General features: G+C 40.9%; 1 protein-coding gene across 4 annotated transcripts in view; it reads right to left on the bottom strand.

The window, feature by feature from the left end:
- Nucleotides 1–22,458, bottom strand: part of AMPH (amphiphysin) — a 141,022-nt gene that overhangs the window by 4,184 nt on the left and 114,380 nt on the right. The window contains exons 15-20 of one of the 4 annotated variants that reach the window (XM_040964791.1): nt 19,951–19,983; nt 17,943–17,982; nt 17,417–17,421; nt 12,464–12,592; nt 3,452–3,649; nt 1,321–1,581 (exon numbers count right to left, since the gene is read on the bottom strand). In XM_040964791.1, the coding sequence (XP_040820725.1) occupies nt 1,321–1,581; nt 3,452–3,649; nt 12,464–12,592; nt 17,417–17,421; nt 17,943–17,982; nt 19,951–19,983 (666 nt within the window). Of the gene's footprint in view, nt 1–1,320; nt 1,588–3,451; nt 3,650–12,463; nt 12,593–17,416; nt 17,422–17,925; nt 17,983–19,950; nt 19,984–22,458 lie in introns of all 4 variants that reach the window. The other 3 variants (XM_040964789.1, XM_040964790.1, XM_040964792.1) reach the window with 3 other exon arrangements.

Below are 22,458 nucleotides of genomic sequence, written 5' to 3'. Positions count from 1 at the left end.
CACTAATGCTTTATTAGTGGTTGTTATTTATCTTTAAGTAGAAATGCCTATCCAAGTTCCTCTAATCTCAGTCCCCTTCCCTACCCTACCTTTTATACTACAGATATATGCTTCTTTTCTGTCTTTCTTACAAAGGAGTGATCCCCATTCGTCAATGACACAGTTTAAATTATCAAGTCACAGAACTTGACTCCCCCACCTTTCTCTTCAAGCCTACCCCTGAGAATGAACAATGTGATATTGAAATGGGGATTTTGCATGTAGATTCATACTGCAAAAATCATTTGGGAAATGTCAGTAGCATCCCCAACTAACTTCTCTGATGAGAAAGCTGATGCTCCTGGTGGAGTGTTGAAATGAGAAGCCTGGCATTATGGTCTTGGAGGAAGCCAAGTGTGGGCATCTCCAGCCTTGGTGGTGCCTTGCACACTACTTCCTTAACTTCCTATTCTCTAATCACATAGAATCATGGCATTAGGCAGTCACCTAACAGACAAGTTGCACTTTCTCTCTATGTGAATTCATTCATAATCCCTTCTACCCACTCCATCCCCATCGGAGGCAGCAGTTCTGGCAGACAGACAGTGTCTGTTGTTACTCAGTGCCACCCCGACCAAGCCACAAAACTCAAACATTGACTAAAAGGGAAAGTGCTGAATGAGGAAATGTAGAATCAAACTACAGAACTTAAAATTCCTAACTAGACACTATCAGGAACCATTGTATGTCTTTAACATTTGCCTTAGGTACTATCTGTAGATATTTTCTGGGTACATTTCAAAGCCCTTCAGCTAAAAAAAGGTTCTAAGAATCTTTTGTGAGCAAATCTTCTTTCCATTAATAGGCCTCTTGTTTTTTTTTCTTTAATGGAAGCCACTTATGTATTTATTCACTTATTTTTAAAATATTTATTTGCTTCCTATTCTGTCATGCACTGAATGAGGTGCCAGAATTGATCTGGTGACTCAGGGAGTAATATAACTTCTCAAGGAGCACACCAATTAGCAGATGATCTCAAATGTCTGAGATGAACCAGCCAGGACCCTTACAGAGCACTTTGAATGTTGGATGGGAACTGACCCATCTTTCACCCAGCAACTATTCCTATTAAATATCGAAAGATAGGACTGTAGATCTTAGTTCCCAGTGACCTGGAAGTGCCATCCGTTTCCAAGTTGATGTGAAGTGAAGGGGAAGATGTTTAGGGAAATATCATAGATGACAAGAAGTAAAAGCAAAACCTGAAAACAAAGATTTGAATAAAGAGAACTCAGAGCTAAGAAAGGACCTATGGTTAGGGGATCCAAAACATTGAAGGACCTTGTAGAGAAAGCCGGGAGGCAAGTCCTGTGTGGCAGCGCCTGCAGGTGCTGGTTGGTCTGTGGCTCCTGCAGGTGCAGTGGCTGTCGCCTGGGCATCCTCAAGGGGTTTCTGCTCTGCAGCCAGCTCTGATGTCTCGCCAGCAGGGCCCACGGCACTCAGGTCCTCTGTGGCTCCCTCCGACTCGGCGCTGATGGTCACTTCCTGTTCCCCCTCCCCTTCATGGTTGGAGGCAGGCTCAATGACCACAGAAGGAATGACCTTCTCCTGGGGAAGAAAAGCACGGTAGGGTCCAGCAGGGCCCGAGAAAAAGGACATCTGCACCCTCCACGACCTGCCTCAACCCCTGTTACCCCTGTGCACATCCCCGCTCCACTGCCTACCTGCTCCTTTGAACTTCTGCTCTGCAACTCAACCTTTTCATCTCTCCCCACCACTAAACCCAGAGTGAAGTTCATTTCTAATCCTTGGCCATGGAAGTGAGGTCTCTGCAGATGTCAGGCCAAGGAAGAGGGAGCTACAGGGGGCAGGGGCAAGGGCCAGGCGAGACGATCCAGAAAGGATAGTAAGGATTCCATGGCCAGAAACTCTCCCTGGGAAGCAGTCTGTTCCGTCCCACTTTAGCAGTGATCACTTACCTGAAGCTGACATTAACCTCTCTAGCCTAGGGTCCCAGGGGACTCCCGAGTAACCTGAAGCCACATCTGTTTGCAGACAGGCCACTGTCCCTTGCTCCTCGATCCTCACGGGAGCCCACAGGTCAGTTTCTGCTGAAAGCTCTACAATTCTAACCAGCTGCTGTAAGTTCCCTGAACCGTGCACGAGTAATCAGGACCACCATTTTATCTGTTTAGCAAGGATGGGAAGTCAGGGGCAAAATGGAAACTTCCAGAATCTTAGTGCAGCTCAAATAAATCTTTAAACACTCTTGGTTAAAAGTGGTCAGGAGCACTTCCAGTGCTCAATTTGTAATAGTAAACTATTTTCTTAACATGTATAACAAGGTATACAAACCCACTCTTTGTGTTACAACAATAAAATTTAAGGGAGAGAGAGCAAATAATCTTTTGATTCACTTCCACAAAAGGAATAATTCAGTTTCAAGCTGTATGCAACCTGGAGAGATTTGAGGCAGAGGGAGAGGTAAGCATCCATGAAGACTTCACTAAATGTCACCTTTTAAGGTACAGAACACACAGTAGGGAGCAGGCACCTGGGCTTGAGCTCCGCCCCTTTGTCTCTGCCCTTCCTTCCCCATTGCAGAGCATGCAGCTTTTTGCACTTGAGGCTTGCTCCAATGCAGTAAAAGGGCAGGGACAGCTCTGACCTCACGTGTACTCTGTGATCCATTTTCCTTACTTCTTAGATGAGAGGGCTTTCATCCACTGGCTCATTCATCAAATGCCCCTAACAGTGGGGCTCAGCCAGGCTGAAGCTGGGAGCTGAACACTCAGCCCAGCTCTTCCATGCAGGTGGCAGGGACCCAGGTGCATGAGCCATCACCGCCACCTCCCAACATGCATACTAGCAAGAGGACAAAGTCGGGAACCGGGGGAGGGGAACTGAATCAAAGTACTCTGAGTTGGGTTTGTGGGCACCTTAACCTATAGGTCAAAAACCTGCCCTTGTTTTCACTCTGAAAGTGTAACATCACGTGAGATATCAGGGAAAGGTGCTTGATGGTGAACAGTGGCTCTGTGGTAATGAATGACAATCGTGACAGAGCAGTACTAGGATTCTCCTATGAATACTGAGTTGTTGCTAAGTGTCTTATATTACAGGTTAAACATGAACCTAATCCTCACAGCAGCCCCGTTTGTCTCTTATATTCTCAATGTCCTCCCTCTGCCCTCATCCTTTTCATCATACTGTTGAATGCTGTGCTCTGTGGCTTCCTCTGCTTCTCCCTGTGCTATAAGCCTCGGGGCCCATGTGGATCATCCTAGTCTGTTACTGAGAAGAGCTGCACCCATTCTTACAGGGAGTCTAACGGTGGCATTTCCTCTTTGGTTGGAGCAAGGAGTCATGCATGCCTTCATTCCTCATGCAAAGAATGGTCACCCCTACACACACACACCCCAGCACTCCACAGAGCCCCGCCCTCCTCATACTCCCTCCATGTGGCCCTTACCTGAGGCACTGCTGCTCCCGCCTCTTCTGGCTGAGCTCTCTCACCGTCTACAACCTCGGTGGGCCCGGCACCCATCTTGGCCTCATCCACACTTACTCCTTCCCCAGCAGGCACAGCTTCCTTCTCTGCCTCTGCTTCTTCCCCTGGGACTCCCTCAGCGGCGGGCACAGCCACCTCAGCATCGGCTCCAGGGAGCACCTGAACAGCCAAACACAAACAGGCAAAGTTAATATCCTCCCGGGACTCAGTGAAGCCCAGACTCAGCCCTCTAGGGTTCTCCCTCTGTCGGGCTGCCACAGAGTAGCAGCTTGGCTCCATTAGGATCCCAAGATTCATTGGCAAGAATTTGCCATGTACTCATCAAAGTTCTGACTTCTCCTTTTCCTGAAGGGCCAATAATTCCACATGTTTCCGGCTTCAGGTGGAGCAAGCACAGCTCGAATGGAAGAGACACAATGCCATTTGTGGAACACTGCTCAGTTGTGAAATAAAGGGAGAAGGTAATCATAAAGGCAGTATTAAAAAAGCCATGCAAGATTCAAGCTGCCGCCTAGGTGGGCGTGTGAATGTGAGTAATTTCCACCCTTTGCTGGCATCTGGAACAAAGCGTTGCATTGTGTGTAAAGACTCAGGATGCACATGGAGAAGGTATAGGGCTCTTGCTTTGCAGATATTTTTACTGAGTATGTATGTTCTCTTCTTTATCATCAGTGGGTCAAATGACCCTGGATCCACAACTGCTGAAGGATTTTTACTCTTTGTAAAAAAAAAAAAAAAAGCAATGCTGTTTATTCACAGCAACTCCCACTTTACCCACCTTCCTTTGGAACAGTTTCAGAACTATTTAAAACCCTGGTCTCGGGCCTGGCACGGTGGCGCAAGTGGTTAAGGTCCTCACCTTGCACGCCCGGGATCCCATATGGGCGCCGGTTCTAATCTCGGCAGCCCCGCTTCCCTTCCAGCTCCCTGCCTGTGGCCCGGGACGGCAGTCGAGGACGGCCCAAAGCTTTGGGACCCTGCACCCGCGTGGGAGACCCGGAAGAGGAGTCTCCTGCCTTTGGATTGGCATAGCATTGGCCATTGCGCTCACTTGGGGAGTGAATCATCGGACAGAAGATCTTCCTCTCTGTCTCTCCTCTTTGTATATCCGCCTTTCCAATAAAAAAATAATAAAAATAAATCTTTAAAAAAAAAACCCTGGTCTCCCAAATTGCAAATCTGAAGCTCCCAGATAAAGCCCTTTTAGTTCTTACAGCTCTCTGAGTTTGTTGGTTGGTTGTTTTGTTCTGAAGGCAGATGATAATGAAGGGGCATGAAGTCACAGATGGAAAGAGCCAGAGGTGCAATACCTGAGTCTGGGAGAAAAGCCACGGGATGCGCAGAGTATCTTCACTGTGCAGTTGGAATTTGCAGAAATGACAGCTTAATTTTTTTCCTATCAAATGTCTGCTGTAACTCCTTAAATGTCTTTAGAGCTATGTATTTACTAGCAAAAAGTTAAAATGATACTCTGGGGACTCTACTGAGGACAGTGAAATAGGATAAAAATGAGAATTTAGTTTCTAAGCTTAGAACATGGTCAAAACAGACGTTTAAGCTGTAGATGAAACTTAAAATAATGAAATCAAGGAATTGTAATTAGAAGCTTTAGGTTTGAGTAAATTGGTTTGGAGCCCAGCTTTTTAATAAGATTGTATGAAACGTTAGCTTAGCTGACCTGAGTCGAGAGGTCTGAATCAGAAAGACTGAGAATATTAGATAATATTAGATTGCTCTTATGTATGATATCCAGGATACATACTGCGAAAATCGATCTTGCCATCTGATGTGATTAGCATTAGTCATTTCTGTTCTTCTCTGAATAAGCTCTACCTACTTTATCTCATGAAGTTGGAAACTGTAATCTTGCAGATATTAACTCCTAAGCTCAGAATACTGAAAAGGGCAACAGAGGAGTGGGCTCCAGAAATGGGAGATGGGGAATAGGAATCACATTTACATCAAGGATAAAAAACAAACACCTTTCCTTCTGATTTAAGTTGACAGATAATCGAATACATTAAAAAATACTCTGTAATAGAATATATTTTTCCCCAGGAAAACATTTTTTTTTCCTCTGGGAATAAAAATCAGTTAACAACTATACTATTCATGCCACGTTTGATCTTACTCAGATTCTTACAAATTAATTTCCCTCTTTGACAGGAGTCTCCTATTTAAGAGAATTTCATGCCTTGTGTGAAGTGTGTACGTACTCATGAACAATGACACAGTGCATACATAGGTTTTCTACCATGTAACGCACATAGGTTCAGAAAGGTAATTCTTTTATATGAATTGTAACAGCCATTGAGCATGAATTATACATGTTGGTGATTAACAAGATGGGGTGTGTAATAAGCATATGTGGTATATAGTTCGATTCATAAATAAAAATTTGTATCACAAAAGATTAAGAATAAAAGTAGTTTACATGAAACAGATCTTTTAGTCATTATTATTCTTCTCAAGAAACTAATAATTAGAATATAAACAAGGAGGTCTCTTAATCCCAAGAAAAAATGAGGTGTAATTGGCTATGTGGCTTTGTTTTTATTATTAAGAGAAATCCATAGGCTTTCTCCAGGATACTGAGAACTCAGAATGAACTGTAAAGAAGATGTGCTTATTAAAATCCATGCATATTGGATTTAAGCGTTGGAATGCAGTCTTTTATTTGCATGTAGTCTTTTATTTATGCTTCTGAATTACCTGACAAAAACTACCATCCCTTGGTTTCCATAGCTTTGAACCAGCTAAACTCTAATACATATAGACAGTATGGACAGTGAATGAACAGTAAGAAAGACACACGAACACACAGACATACCTATGACTACAGATCAGAAAGCAGCAGTTACTTCATTAGTTAATCCTCAAACTCAGTACATACACACCCTTTTTATTCATATTTTGTCTAAATGCATTCTGCTGGTGATTGAATGTTGCTCTATATTGAGTTGATATTGTGTCCCTGGTAGATGCCACATGTTTGTTACACACAGACGGTGATATAAAAGCAATTTTTAGAACTTCTTTCATAAAGACATAATGCTAGTTATTAGCACATCATTTGAATAACTGATGCTTCACGCAATTTGGCTTCATTAGATTCCAATAACATAAGATTTACATGTATCACCTTGCTTTTTGTTTAAAAAAAAAAACACAAGCAGGTGTTTTTAGCTGAATATGTCTTACTCCTGATATTAGCTACTGTGATGCCAGCTACCAGCAGGTGGAGGCCAAGGGCTCTAACTGCTCAAATCGTATTTCTGACCTGGCAGGAACCAGTGTCCCCAGCTCAGCACTTCAGAAACTTAGCATATCTATCATGGAAAAAAGAAAGAAAGAAAGAAAAATAGAGCATTTACAAATTGTTGATAAGATTCATGAAAAATAAAAATCACCAAAACAATGAAATGGTGACAAAGGCAGGCTATTAAAGAAACTGACACTTGGATTCTACAGAAGAAAAGCAGAACTTGGGAAAGGGGAAAAATCAACTCTCAGTGATCACATGAGGAAAATATCATGGAATGACATGAATACAATGGGACAAGCCTTGGCATCGATCCTGCAAAGTAGAGAGACACACCATGGTGACTGAGACTCTACCATGTCACAGAGGTCACCAATGGCAGGAAAGTTTGTGATTTCTAAGATTTGCATCACGTGTTTACACTGTTCCTGGTCTGCTTGTTTTCCTTGTAATTTCACACATGCCCATCGCCAGAACAGCCTCCCTGTCTCATGTGGCTGGGCTGCATAAGGACAGGTGAAGTACTTGAATCCTCCAGCTTGGGATGAAGTTGCATACTTATTTATGGGATATACTGTTTTTAATTAAGGGTAGCATTTTTCTGATTAAAATGTGAATAATATGGATTTAAAGTAGGCAAAGAAAAACTTAAGATAACTACTTAATCATACAGGTGTTCCTTAGAAAATACTATCAAAGGCCATACAAGTAAAAAAATTTTTATTGAATTTTTCTGTTTATTTAATAATGCTCCCATCATTGAATGGGGTTTAATTTCAAGGAGATATAATCTTTCTAAAAAAATTTTTTTAATGATATTAACACTATGACAAAGTCCTTTGGTTTACAGCTAACTAATCATTTAGGCTATACATTTAAATGATTCTACTACTAAATTCCGTTCTTTTCATTTATTTGGTTTCATTGAGGATTTTTTTGAGCTTTTGCCCAATGTTTTACTTGCAAATTTTCAAACAGAGAGAAAATGGAAAGAATGGTAGCTACATCTGCTCAATCACCTGTCTTTTACCTATCCACAGTGAGTTATCATTCAGATGGTTGGAACACAGCTTCTTAAAATACTTTTCACTTCCTCTGTGGAGTATCTAGCCCTCCCTGTATCTGCAAGGGATTTTTCTTAAAATTTATTTTATAGACAAGCTCAGAAGTCAATCAGAACCTAAGGGAACATCTCCGTGGCTTCAACGAGAAGATCCCTCGGCTTAGACACAGTCTAGTCTACTGGGGCTGTCTTTCAGACCAACTGTGTTCGGAACACTGCCAGTCACAGTCTTCAACACAAAGGTAGCACTGAGCTCTCCCCATTCCATTCTGTTTAAAAGTGGCCCGTGGCATTGGTAGCCTCCTTTAACACATCCAGATACTTCCTTTCAAGTAAAATAATTCAGTGGGATTTCCCCCGACCTTCATCTTGGACATATTTTTCAATCAGCTCTCTGAGTATTGCTTGTAGTCCCACCACAAACCATAGGCAGCTGGGCCCCTGGCTTAAGTCAACTGCTGCCAGTAGAGTTGCCATGGTAACATCTGTTCAAATTGGCTCTGCAATTTCTTTAAAACTGAAATTCTTCTGCAGCGATGACAAAGTTAATGAATTTTTGGTTAATTTTTGCCTTTAAGATCACAGAAGAAATCCAATAACAATATATGCCAGTCAGTAAAATTGTAGTTAGTGGTTTTCCTGTAAGAGATGGGAGAAATAGATAGGAAAATCTTGTAGAGCAAGCGTGTGTTGTGTACCCTGAGATGGGGAGATAAGCAAGGACCAGCTCCTTGCACACAGCAAGATGACACTGAGAGACTTAAGCGTGGCAGATTTGGAATTCAGAAGTATATACTTGTGGGTTTAAGATGGCCTTGACCAGTCCACCCGATCTAATGAAATAAAACACACACACACAGCAGAACTCATGAGTCTGATGAATAATGGGTCAGCTATGTTTCCTTTTCCAGGCTTACCCAGCAATCCTAACAGCATTTTACCTCCATCTTTTCTTCATTTGTTTGTTTTGGGGACTCTGCTAGCCCTCATTGTATTGACAGCACATATTCTCCTCTAAAATAGATGGCAAAAAATGGAGTCAGCCAGTTCACGCCATTTGTGCAAAACACTAGAATGGACAGAAGCTTTGAGAAAATCAGAATTGTAATAAAAAAGAATATAGATAAAATGGTATTTTCTATAAACAAATGGCATGCATGGTAAATTATGGGTCATCTTCAAATAACACATTGTAAAATGCTCTGTACTCAATCTTTATCCACACTTTAACCTAATTATCTTATGTACACACTGAGAAAATATTCAGATCACATTATCCTTGAAAAATACTTTCATTAGCTACCTAACATAAAAACATCTGAAAGGGAGAGATAAGAGTATTGGTTTTTCAAATGCATCCTGTAGACATGATGGCAAGATGTAAAGTTGCAGGGAAAAAAGCTAATTGTAATATTAGCTATGTGGAGAATAAAGTAACAAACAGAAATGTAATTAAGCCTGTCTTAAAAGCCCCTGGTTTCTTTGAGAGTCACTGCTAAAACGTCCTGCTTTTGAAATTACACTTGCTTTTTTTTTTTTAAAAAAACCTCAGACTTTACCTCTGATGAAATGCCCTCTGTGAAAAGCTGAACTAATAACTGCAGGGTGATATTTTCAGCTGCAGAAAGGATTTCCTCCAAAGGTCATGTCAGCCCATCCTGACTGATGACAACCACAGCTAGTCTGCTAATTAATGCTGGGGACAGAACACGATGGTTATGTTCTTACGGCTGCATACCACATATCTAGGAAGTGAAGAGGCCCTTTCTTAGAAGAAATAATCCTAATAACAAATTATATTATTATTATCAGCAGTAAAACGCTACATATTTACTATAGAAAACAAGAAAAAAAATACATTCTGTGCAATGCTATTCTTCTAAGTAGAAGCAGAGATGAAGGGAAGGACTGATTTTGTCCTAGGTTGCCCTTTCCCAAAACATGGAAGGCGGTCACTTTTGATGAGGACCAGGCCAACTGAATAGCAGCAGGTGGCCTCCTCTTGCTGAACACACTCTTTTTCTGTCCATATGGAGAAATGAAGTTGATGAATGCTTCCTCTTCGGAGAGGGTGATCACGCTGTGAGTTCTGCACCTGTTGTTGTAACAGCACCTGTGGGTCTCAGGCTGCGTCTGAATCCTTCAACAGACTCTGCAAATGGCCTCATCTTTTCACAAGGAGTTGAAATTTGTGATTCTCTAAAATTCACCTATAAGCTTTAGGAGATAAAGTATTTTCAGGATGAAGACTTATCCTAATTACCTCCTTATCCAATGTGAGGGAAACTTTTTAAAGTTAATGGCCGATAGCATGTCAAATCTTTCCATTATCACTCATAATTTAAAATGTTGCAAATTATGTATAGGTTGGACATACCAGCTTTGAAAATCCAAAATCTGAAGTACTCATAAAAAGAAAATTTCACATCTGACCTCATAGAAGAGATCATAGTCAAAATGTAGGCACACTACAGTGCTGTATAAAATGTTTGCTTAAAGGTTATTTGTATATGACATATATGAAACCAAAAGTGAATTTTATATTTAGACATAGGTACAGCCCTTAAGGTATTTCATTAAGTTTATGAAAATATATTCAAATCCACAAAAAGTCTAAATCCCAAACAACTATGGTCTCAAGAACCTTGGGTAAGAGACATTCAGTCTGTATACTGTCAGATTCTATAGGTACCCAGTACTTGTTACCTACCAATTGAAAGTCCAATGAACTGGATTCTGTAAGAAACTTAGAGCTATCTAGAGAAATGGGCTAAAATGAGGAAGAGTTCGGGAGCTCTGGGACCACTGAAGTCTGAGAAGGAATCACAGAGGATTAACATTCAAGCCTGTATTTAGCTCACCAGTCAATTCCAGGTCTCTCTCTACTGTACAGAATCATGCTGTCCCTGCCCCAAAAGCCTGGCATTATGCCTGACATGAGGACAGGAATTAACCTAGTTTAAAAGTGCTGATGAAGATGAAGTTGGTGCAGCTACTCAACACAGGGACTTGAGGAAAAAAAAATGTTCAGAACTGACGTAGTTTCTCTCGGACCTGTATCCATCATTCTATCTCCTTAGCCCTGATCCTATTCTCATTAAAATTAATTCTTTAAATTCTAAGAATAGTGAAAAAAATCAACACATTTCCTTTAGTTGTTTAAATACTATTACAGCTAAGATGGGTAGACATGTCACAAACATCCAATGAAAATGTCACATCTATACTACTCATCTGTTGAGATCACAAGTGCAATGGGAGGGACAGTTACAAAAACCAACTCGGACATGACACTTTCAGGCCTGAAGTCAATCTAAGCAATGCTTCTAGGAGAGATCTGATCTAGCTTAACAGATTTCTTAAATTCAGTGTAAGACCTTTTTAAATGGACAATGTGGCACCTTTTTCTTGAGTCATTTAGTATTTTCCATCACTAACTTTCCTTATTGCTTTTTTTCTATTTTGTAATGAATGATTGGTTTGACAGATGACTCTCCTATTTCCCATTAGAAATCCCAAAGGCACCAAGTGCATAAAATCTAACTTTCATTTCTCTACGTATCTAGTACAGGATACGTTATTTTTGGTAATAGAGAAATTGGGTTTCCTATTTGTACAAAAACTGTGAAAGCTACAGTAAACGATACCCTGCTCGAAACCCTTGTGTGATATTTTTCACTGCATTTCATAAATAGGCCATTTTTGATCTCTCAATGCTTTCATGGATGTTACATGATACAACCCAGTTTGAAGCATGTATTAGAGCTCAGCCTGGTTCATAATGTGCTGCTTTTTAAGTTTTTACTAATATAATGGGAACAAGTTTCTTGTAGTTCACAGGTGTCATCCCAAGAAGACTAACATATTTTCCTCCCTCAGTTTTCCTCCATTTTTTTTTCATTTTTAAAGACACAGTTTCAACCAATTCTATAATCACAAGCTTAGTACACCACTAATCATATTCAATAAGTAAAAAGGTAATTCCACAGGACTATTTAAAAAAAGGATCACAAACAATAACATCACAAGTTTTCATGGCTACATGGATCAGGTAAGTGCTGATGGTTAGGATGCCAGTCTTAATCTTAGCGCAAAGGTCCCTCTTTGTATGATCCAGCATTAAACTTGTCTTGGAGCAAATGGTTGCACATATAGGAATCCTCAGAGATGCACAGATTTCAATCTTGGTTTCAATCTTGCATTGAACCTTAACCAGCCTACCAAATTAATGTTTTAAGTAATCACTACCCAGACACAATGAACCAAGTTACTGTCCTGTTTATCACATTAAGTGGGTCCCTAACGCAAGCCACATCTGTAGTCATCACAGTCTGATTACCCATCTACAGAGAACAGGAGAGTACAAAAAAAATAATAATAATAAATGAGAAATCAAGACGTACTTCAAAGATAGCCACATCTTTGGATACGTGAGAGTATTCTTCAGACTGCAAAATCAGTTTTCCACATAGATTTTATTTTGAAAAGTGAAATGGAATGGAGTTTGTCATCCAAGCTATGAAGGGTATTTGAGTTTGGGGAGCCATAACCCAGGAAGGGAAGCGTGGATGAGAGATGACACGTGAGGTCATGAGGTGAGCATGGCAGTGCGAGTGAGGCAGATGGAGAGGAAAGAAGGTGTGCTCACCACTGCCTCCTCCACCGGCTGCTCAGCCTGAGTGTCCAGTCCCAGGTCCAGTCCAGCAGCAGACGCAGCAGCAGCAGCAGTGGGCTCCTCTGCCTTTGGCTCCGTGGGTGGAGCCTGCTCAGATTCAGCCTTTGATTATTTAATTTTGCGGTTAGAGGGAAAAGATTCAACATGTGAATAGATACCATGAAGGAATACTGGACAGTTCCTATTCTCTTGGACAAACTGCCCCAATTGAACCTGCTAGGGCAATTTCCCCCATTTGGCATCAAGGACCTTAACAGAACTTCATATCCTAATAACAAAATCTAAAGCTTCTTCTTACAATCAGCAAATACTGCCATTCACTTTGTCACCAAGCAGACTTAGGGGAGTGGGAGGATAGAGAGAGATCACAGAATTTGGAGACATTGTGCCAAAAGCTCAAGGGGTCATCCTAATATTGAAACCAAAATGCACCAACCCGCTCACTGTGTCACCATGCAGCTGGTGAGTCGCTCCTGCAGCTAAGAAAAGCAGGTCCAGCCGTGTGATGGCCACATTCGCTGCCTTGTGCATTCTTGTTCAGGTCCTTATTTTATTTCTCCCTCCAACCAAATTCTTAGCCCTTAATGTATTTCATATAATGAAGTAATTCATTAAAGAATGGCAGGGTAGTATTCTCTGTGGTATCAATTAGAATGCTTTAATTGTGTGGGCATTGTAAGGCCTTTGTGTCCCACTGTGACTTCTGCATATAGATTTCATCCTAATTTCAGTAACATGCTGAGTCAGGCCTCTGGCATCTCTTAGGGCAAGACCAATTTAGTTTTTAAATTAATATAAAATAGTAATGGACCCTTAGCAACATCACAGCTGATACATATGTTCCCACAGCTACTAAAAATACTTTTATAATTCTTATTAATACACATATGCATATTTAACAAGACTTTCACCAAGGAAATGGACATTAGAGGACTCATTAAATTCCCTTTCCACCTGAAAAAAATATTAAAGCATTTAGGAGTGTTTTCCCAGGAAAGTGAGTGTCCTCCAATTAACATTTTGGTGTGGGGGAAATCAGTAACATCCACTATACTCTGCCAGTACCAAATGGCCCCTATGCTTCTCCCTGCATATACAGATGACAAGTTCTCTAGGAGAGGGATATGGAAACTGTGCTGAAATAACAGGAAGTGAATAATGAGTAGCTTAGAGTTGGACAAATAAAATATTTGTCTTATGCTCCCACCAAGTCATTCATTGTGATGTCTGCCACCAGTATATAGCCATTCTTTGTAAAGGGCATAATAAAATCAAAGGACACTTTGGTAGATAAGTGTGCAGAGATTTTATATTTTTATGGGCTTTTATAACTGTTAAGTGCAGGTCTGACACAATTTTTAAGAAAGAATGAGATAAAAATCACTCTCATAGTCTCTTGGGAATCCTTTATGGGAAAAGATTACACTTTTATTGTTCAAAAAGACTTATCTTCCTAATAGAACATGTTTTCACAGTAGTTCAGGGTATGCTCCTACCATTTGGGAAAGCAAAGTAATTTTCAAGAGAGGGTAGCGTCAAACGACCTACACAGAGGTAATCTGACAAAGAGACAAGGAATCCAGAAGCAGATATTGCTCCTTGGCAAACTGAATATATGCTATGGAAAAGTATAAAGCCAAAAGAGAAACCAAGAGAAGTTCTAAAATGCACATCAAATAGATACAGCACTGTGCATTTATAAAAACAAAGAAGCAACTCAAGATGAAAAATATTTTTATCACAGTTTGGGTTTATTGGAAGTCTGGGAAAGTGCTGAAGTCTTCGATAAGGTAAGAGTCAGGGTGATTCCTTAGATGAATCTGACTGCACTTGTGTGCAGATGTTAGACAACACCACAACACAGAAGACACAAGTTTGGGTTTTGTTCTCACAAGCCACAGCATGTTTCACTACCTGGCAATATCACAATACACAGTAGAAAATGGCATTCAACCTAACTCAAATCCTAGGTGCACTGAATAATGGGTAAGGATACAGCCTGATTGTACATAAAGCCAGATACTCACATACAGAAATATAAGTCACCTTTTTGTTCCTTTCAAGGTAAAGGAGTTTCTGATAAATATTATATATATATATGTATATATATATACATAATGACTATATATATATATCACTGCAAACATTTTGTCTTGTTACAGAGAAAAAACAAAGGTCAATTATGGTCAGTATTTCCTGGAAGGAGCTAAAGCAGTGTTGTAGCTATAGTGCCCCACCCATTTTATATTGTTGCCAAAAGCCTCCCTTGACAGACCTGGCTAACGGATTCACAGAAGACCAAGCCTACTGTCCAGTGCTGTAATGATCTGTCTATTGCTGGAGGAAGAATCAATACACAGAGAAGACTGGACCCTTTACACTTATTGATGACAGCAGGATGTTGCAATGGTGCAAGTCTGAGAATCAAACAATCCTCCCTTTACAATAACATCAGCAGGGCAGACCTGTGGCACTTTGTATCCACTTTGATAAGATAAAATCAGATCGATGTTGAGGATGAAGAGATAGGTTTGAAGAATAGGATTAGGGGTTGAGTCACATTCCAACATGCCATTTGCCTTCTAGTTTTGTTTCTTCAATCCTGGGAGAGCTAATTTAGTAAGAACCGAGAAGGGATTTTATAGAAACCCGAGCACTCAGCAAGGTTTGCAGATTCACAAAGCATTTAAGCTCGGCATCAAGGCATGTTTTGGGGGAGCTATGAGACATATATTGGGAGATGTGCAGTGATGACCAACTCCAACCACTGTTGAGCTCAGAACAGTCAACAAACTGAACGCCACAGAGGTTTCCTGCTCCTGAGAAGAACCTCAATAATCACAGATGTGGGTACACTGTGATTACTCAGCTCCTTACAAGGCAGAGCCAAGTCAGCAAGAGATGCAGCACTGGGCACGACAAAGGCAGCTTCCCCAGCAGAAAGCAGGGGAAAAAAGAGAGAGCAGGCACTGCCACTCCTGGAACCAGCTGTGGAGGGTTAGGAGATGTCCAGAGAAACAGAAGTCACTGGATTCCAGTATGTCTTTTGCCTCGAAGCAGAAAATGTTAGTTCAATTACGTGCAATAACCTTTCCTTATACAGTGTTTCTCAACATTTCCTAATCCATTCACAGTAAGGATCACATTTTCCAGCTCCATCACTCTGGATGAGAATTTCCAATCAATGTGAATGAATGTCTTGTTACCTCCATTACTAATGCCAACCTAATTTTAAAGATTTATTTATTTATTGGAAAGGCAAAGTAAGAGAGGAGACACAGACACACACACACACACACACACACACACACACACACACACACACACACACACACAGATTTTCTACCCAATGGATCATTCTCCAAATGTCTACAACAATTAGGGCTGGGCAAGTCTGAAGCCAGGAATTCCAGGCAAGGCACCCACGTGTGTGATAGGAACCCAAGATGTTGGGATGCATCCATTGCCCGCCAGGTGAGTTAGCAGGAAGTTGAATCAGCAGCACAGACCTCTTAGGATTCAAACCAGGGATGTAGCTATCTCAAGTAGTGGCTTAACCCACTGTGGCACAACATCAGATAATTCGTATTTGAAACACTGTCATTTATTCAGAAGCCACAGGAAATGTGCTTTTCACCTGGTTATCAAAAAGTAAAAGTAGCCCAGCAGGGACAAGCTCACACGTGACATCTGTTCAGGATTCTGCATTCAACTCTTCTGATAAGCTGCCACTGCTACTAAGTCTCTTGAGAAACTTCTACATTGATCTTTAGCCACTAGGCCACGCCACCGGGCCCTCTACATTGATCTTAAAAGACTCCTCTAAGCACCAAGAGTAACAGCTACCAAGAGCAGCCCATTCCATAAGCAAGCTTTTCTCATTTATTGTCAAGTTAAGATTTTCAACTCTACTATGAAATTATTTTACTAAAGCAAAATGAAAGGATGATGAAAAGGAAGGAACCTATTTTGCAGCAAGCATTCTTAAGGCACTTTCATTTCAGTCCTAGGTTAAGTGTCAGGGAAAGATACATGTCCTTGATGGGTTCACTGTTTTTCATTAAAGCTCATAATTAAGAGATTTGGATTTAGGGCGGGGGGGGTAGATCCCTGGCCTGCATGAATCAAAAATAATTAAACTCTAAATCAAATGGAGATTTTAGAGATGCTTTCCTTACTGATTTCTAGAAAAGAGGGTATACCCAGCAACACATCCAAAAGATCATATATGGGATTTACCCCAGGAATGCAACATTCATAAATCAATAAATGCAATAAATCACACCAACAGATTCAAGAACTGAAATAATGCAATCTCTCAACAGAAGAAGAAAAAGATTCAACACCCCTTTGCAAGAAAAATTCTCAACAAATTGGATGTATGTACAGGGAACATATCTCAAAATTATAGTGATAATATGACACAAACCAACACCCAACAGTATACTGAATGAGGAAAGGTTGAAAGTTTTTTTCCTCTCTTGATATGAAAAAAAAGATGATACTCATCTTCACCAATATTATTCAATCCAGTATTTTTAAAAATACTTATTTAGTTGAAAGTGTCAAGAGAGACAGAGATAAAGAGGTATTCAGTTCACTGATGCATGCCCCAAAAATGGCCAGATTGGCTAGGACTGGATCAGGCCAAAGCCAGGAGCCTAGAGCTTCATCCAGGTCTCCTCTTTGGGAACACAGGCCAAGCACTTGAACCATCTTTTGCTGCTTTCCCATGTGCAATGCGAGGGAGTTGGACTGGAAATGGAGTTGCCAGGACTCGAATTACCACCCATATGGACTCTTAGCACTGCAGACAGAGACTGATCCAGTATTTCACAGTGCTGGCTTCTCAGCACAGTGTAGGACACATTGACAAGAGTGATTATGGAGGATAAAAAAATAAAGGGCATGAAGATCTGAAAACACCATGTCTGCAGATGACATAATTTTGTACCTGGAAAAGCCCACTCAATATGAACACAAAGTGGTGATTATTTGAGGCTAGGAGGGGTGGAAGAGGAACAGAGTGAGTTTGCATAATCAGCAGAAAATCAGAGATTGAAGGAAAAGGTTCCAGTGTTCCACAGCATAGTGAGACTACAATTCACAACAGCCTTGTTTATATTTCATGAACTAAGAGAAGAAAGAAGCCCCAAGCCTCCAACCACAAAGTGGCATCAAGGAAGTCAATGCTGATTACCCTGTTTTGGATGGTGCACGTAACATCAGGCATTGAAACATCACACTGTGGCCCATGAACATGTACACTTACTGTTAATAATAATAATAATAAAACAAAAACAACTATTTTTAAACAGTCTGCTGCAAAAAACCCAGCTGGATATTCCAACTCCGAACTTGAATGCTTGACTCAGATCAAAACAGGCAGTGCTGATTAATAACCTCCCCTCCCCACACACAGTGGATCAACTTACCAAGTTGCAGATCATACTCTGGTCTGTTTGCACTGTGAATAATGAAGTGTCCTGGGGCTGAAAATTGAGGAGAAAAGAAGATTCTTCAAAAACATAGTTGAATAAGTTACCAAAAATTGTGTCAATTAATAAGTTCAGTTTTGTTTGCTTGATTATTAATATTTTTAAAATCTCCTTTTGGGGCTGGTACGATGGCTCAATTGACTAATGCTCCACCTACAAGTACTGGTATCTCATATGGGTGCTGGTTTATGTTCTGGCTGCTCTATTTCCCATCCAGCTCCTTGATGATAAAATGGGAAAGCAGTGGAGAATGGCCTAAAGTCAAAACACAAACAAATAAAATCCACAATTATGATCCCAAAGGAAAACAAAAAGTTGGCATGAAAGGCAATGTAAACTTCAGGTCTTGACTTCTTATAGCATCTATGTCCTTCTAGCACCACTATGGAGTGGTGGGATGGCTACAATGGAACTTTTATCACAGGAAGGCCAGAAAACAAAAGGCAGGAAGAAGGAAAAAATGTAGTCACTTCAAGTCCTTACTTTCTAGAGAGATGAGTCAGGAGATAATGCTTTAGAAATTAAGGAGTAACATGGTAAGGACCCAGGCACAGAACTGGAGCAAAACCAGTGAATCTGCTAAAACAAGTGAATATACCCAAGAGAACAGTGACGGTTTAGGATGGTTTGACTTCAAAATGAAAATCCTTGCAATACTTTTAGCATTTAATGTTAAACAAGAAATGGATCATTTGCCTTATGACCCTTATTTCAGGAAAGGAAGAAGTCCATTATCATGTCATTTATGCTTATGCATATCTGTACTTAGGTTAGTGAGTGGCATCTTTATAGAAAGGAAACACGGGAGAAAATATAAAACCTGATAATAAGGAATCCTACACGTTGTGACCTAATAAACCCATTTATTCTTACAGAGTTGTAAATGTGAAAACTATCAGAAACTGCATGTCTGATATTCTGAGCTAAAGCATTCATCACTGAGAAATTGCCATATGAGGTTTCCCTTAAAGAGGTTGCCAGACCTGAGTCCAGGATCTCCATGGCCATGTGACCTGCTGCCCACATGGGTTATACCTATCTATATGCTAGAACATGTGTAGTGAATGCCGAAGTCCATCGTGTACATCCTTATTCATGGACTTCCAAGGGAAATACTGCCTCACTGGAAAGGGTTTAATGTGGTTTCTCATCTCCCAGACAAAGCTCCTTTCTGAAGTACCACTGGAAAGCTGACCCTGTATGTGGTTCCTATGAGTCTTAAGAATGGGCTCCTACAAACCTTTCAGTATTTTCTAAAGATCCATCTTACTAGGTCAAAATAAGACAAACTCCTCCTTTTTATAATTATTTGGAGATCAGAGCTATAGACAGAGAAGGAAGAGATAGAAGGAGGGAGACAACTCCCATCTTCTGGTTCACTCCTCAGATGGTCTTAATGAACTGAGCCAGGCCAGGCTAGAGCCAGCAGCTTCTTCCAGGCCTTTCACATGTGTGGCATGCATGCAAGCACTTGGGCCATCTTCTGCAGTTTTCAGCAGGCTATTAGCATGGAGCTGGGGTATCAAAAGAGGAGCAACAGGCAATGGAGTCGGCACCCATATGGGATGCTGGCATCTTAGGAGATGGGCTTATCTGCTTCACCACAAAGCCAGCCTCCAACCTGCACTTTAAACTAAAGTAAGTTGCTCACTTAGTTTTCAGACAACTCCCAATTTCTAGCAGTAAAATCAGCAGAAGATAGATGCCCACAGTACAACCCACAATATTAACGACAGCTAAATAAAGTCACATGACAGTATGTGCAAAGATACTGGGCAATGTGTTCTATCTAATGCTTCATGACAATCCTACGACACTGCTACCCTTCTGTATCCATTGCTCAGTTTGTGCTCATATCCTTCATACTATACTAGGTAGCACAGAAACTTGCACACACACACACACACACACACACAAGATCCATCCCAGTAGATGGATCTTGCTAGAAATTTACTTCCTTACCTGGGTGAATCCGTTAAAGGAACCACCAGAAGCCTAAACAGAAACAGAAATCACACTGTGTTATTTTCCTCCCATTGGCTTTGCATGATGAGTAAATACCCGAGAGACAAGTTGGAGAGTAAAGATGACACAGATTTTAAAATAATACAAAAGGCTACTGTGCATCAAAGTGCTTAGGAAATGCAAAAGAAAGCCATGCTGTATTATTTTAAATAGGCTGAAAAAAGATTGATTTAAAATCATTGTTGTAATATGGCTCAATGATAATCAAATTTTGCTTTCTCAATAATGAGAGGGTGATTTCAGGAAAACCTGAAGGATTCAATGCCTCTTTTTTCCCAGATCATTGACAAAATCTGGAAGAAGCTTTCCCAGTGTTTCTATAATATATCACTTTAACAGAAATGACAACATTTTAGCTTCAATTGGCATGAGTTAACATCTCCTATGTTCTTAGTGGACAACACTTTCACTTCAAGAAAAGTAAATAGATCTTCAGTACTGTTGATTTAGCATATGTTGGTGCCAGAAAGATAAAAATGAAATTATAAAGGATCACTTCAGAAAATAGGATGGTAAAATAGACACTCCTCAGTGTGCCAACACACTCATTCTGCTTTGGGGAGACTTTTTTTTGTCAGCCTATTTGGGTTTGTTTTACACAAATTTCAAGAAGAACACAACAGGCCTTGGAGAAGAGAGATGGATAATCAAACAGGTGAGAGACATTAGGAAAAAAAAAACAGCACCTACAGAAGTCTTTGGCTAGTCTATACTACAAACTGGGATGAGTACCTCATCTCTATCAGCCTCTATTGCTTGGTACAACCATCCGTATCTCTGGTTAGCAATTTCATCTTCAGATAAATCTGAGTTGCTGGTGTCCTTGTCTTGGGAACTAGCAGAGCCTTCAGTGCTAGTGTTCCAGGATGTTCCTGGAGCCAACGGCCTAGATGTCTCCTGACTTTGTGCTGAACAATTAGCAATATCTTGTTGCTCAGATCCCGCTGCTACCAAGTCCATCTCTACTGTTTCCTTGATCCTGACTGTATCTAAATGTTCCCAAGAACTACCTAAGCTTCCTGTACCTGCGGGAGGCCAAGGGTTGTTAGAATCTGGCCAATTGGCAAATTCACTTGCTTGACCACGTGAAACACTACAGAATCCTGGCATGTTCACATTATTCATTGCTGACGTCAAGCTTGACTGCCAGTGTTGACCTGGGTCTGTTCCACAAGGGTCTGTTTTAGCAATACTTGGCAACTTAATGGCATGACTACCATTCCCAGCCACTATACTCTCAAACTTCTCTACAAAGGAATCTGCTACGTGACATGAACACAAATCTGTTCTTGCATTAGTTTCTGGTTGAAAATTAAGATCAATCTTAGTCTGAACTGCCACTTCACATGCTATTGATAAAACAACAGCCTGATTTTTATCCTTGTCATCCTGAGAAGCACTTGGCACAGTGTCACACCGAATTTCTTCAGCATCTGACCTGTCTTGTGCTTGGTGATATATTACAGAGTGGTTGGGAGGGTCTATTAAATTTTTCTTTGTGTCTTTTCTAGCTAACTCCCATCCCTCATGGTTGGCATCTTCAATATTAGGTTCAGAGTCGGTCTGGAGAGGTAGGTTCAAGCCATGTGTGTGACTGGCAGGGTTAACTCCAGAGCTCTCTCTAACCACACACTCTTCAATTCCTACTTGAAACTCATCAGGTAGCCCTTGGTCTTTGCCATTAGTTTCATCTATTGCATCTACTCTTTCCGTGCCTTTCTCTAACAGGTCAGTCTTTTCAAAATGATTTTGATTTGTTTCTATACTCTTGTCACATCTTACTTCTAGATCTTCACTGGTTTCTATTCCACTAATATTTAAGGTTCCCAGATCTTGCTTTCCTATTGGCTTAGGATCTACTTTCCCATTTCCTGTATTTTCAAGTGCTTTCTCCTCAAATTCTTCGTCACCTCTTAGAGCCTTGGTATCAGTAACTCCAGTGTCTACCTTTTGGCACGTCTCCACACCTGCCCACACAGAATCTTCAAACTTCTGTTTCTTTTCTTGTTCTTCGTCTGACTTGTGAACATCTTCATGATTTTCTTTGAAGAGGCCAGCTGTATCCATGACTGGAACCTCTGCATCAAGTAGGTCATATGGCTGCTCTACCTCCAAACCAGCAGCCATGGCAACTCCAGTTGTGGATACAAGGTCTGGGGACAGCTGTCCATTTCCATCTGGAGGGGCTGGCCCCAGGTCACGCTCACCCTGTTCAGCGACTGAGGGCCAATTGGCAGACGAGAACATGGCAGTGGATAATTTCATGTCTTGCTCTGCTCCAGAGAGACCTGCAGAGTACTCTTGAGATGTACCTGGAGAAACTTCCTGGCTGACACTGTCTGTACTAGCATCAGGGCCCCAAGGACAAGCACCTACATCAATTTGAGATTTTTCCATTTCTTCGGCCAACCCACTCTCTGGAGTTTCCTCCATGATCAGGTTACA

This window comes from Ochotona curzoniae, unplaced genomic scaffold (assembly GCF_017591425.1).
Source record: "Ochotona curzoniae isolate NIBS_2020 unplaced genomic scaffold, NIBS_Ocur_1.0 scaffold_3835, whole genome shotgun sequence".
Lineage (NCBI taxonomy): Eukaryota > Metazoa > Chordata > Mammalia > Lagomorpha > Ochotonidae > Ochotona > Ochotona curzoniae.
The sequence above is the reverse complement of the archived record's forward strand: the minus strand, read 5'-3'. Positions and strand labels throughout refer to the sequence as shown.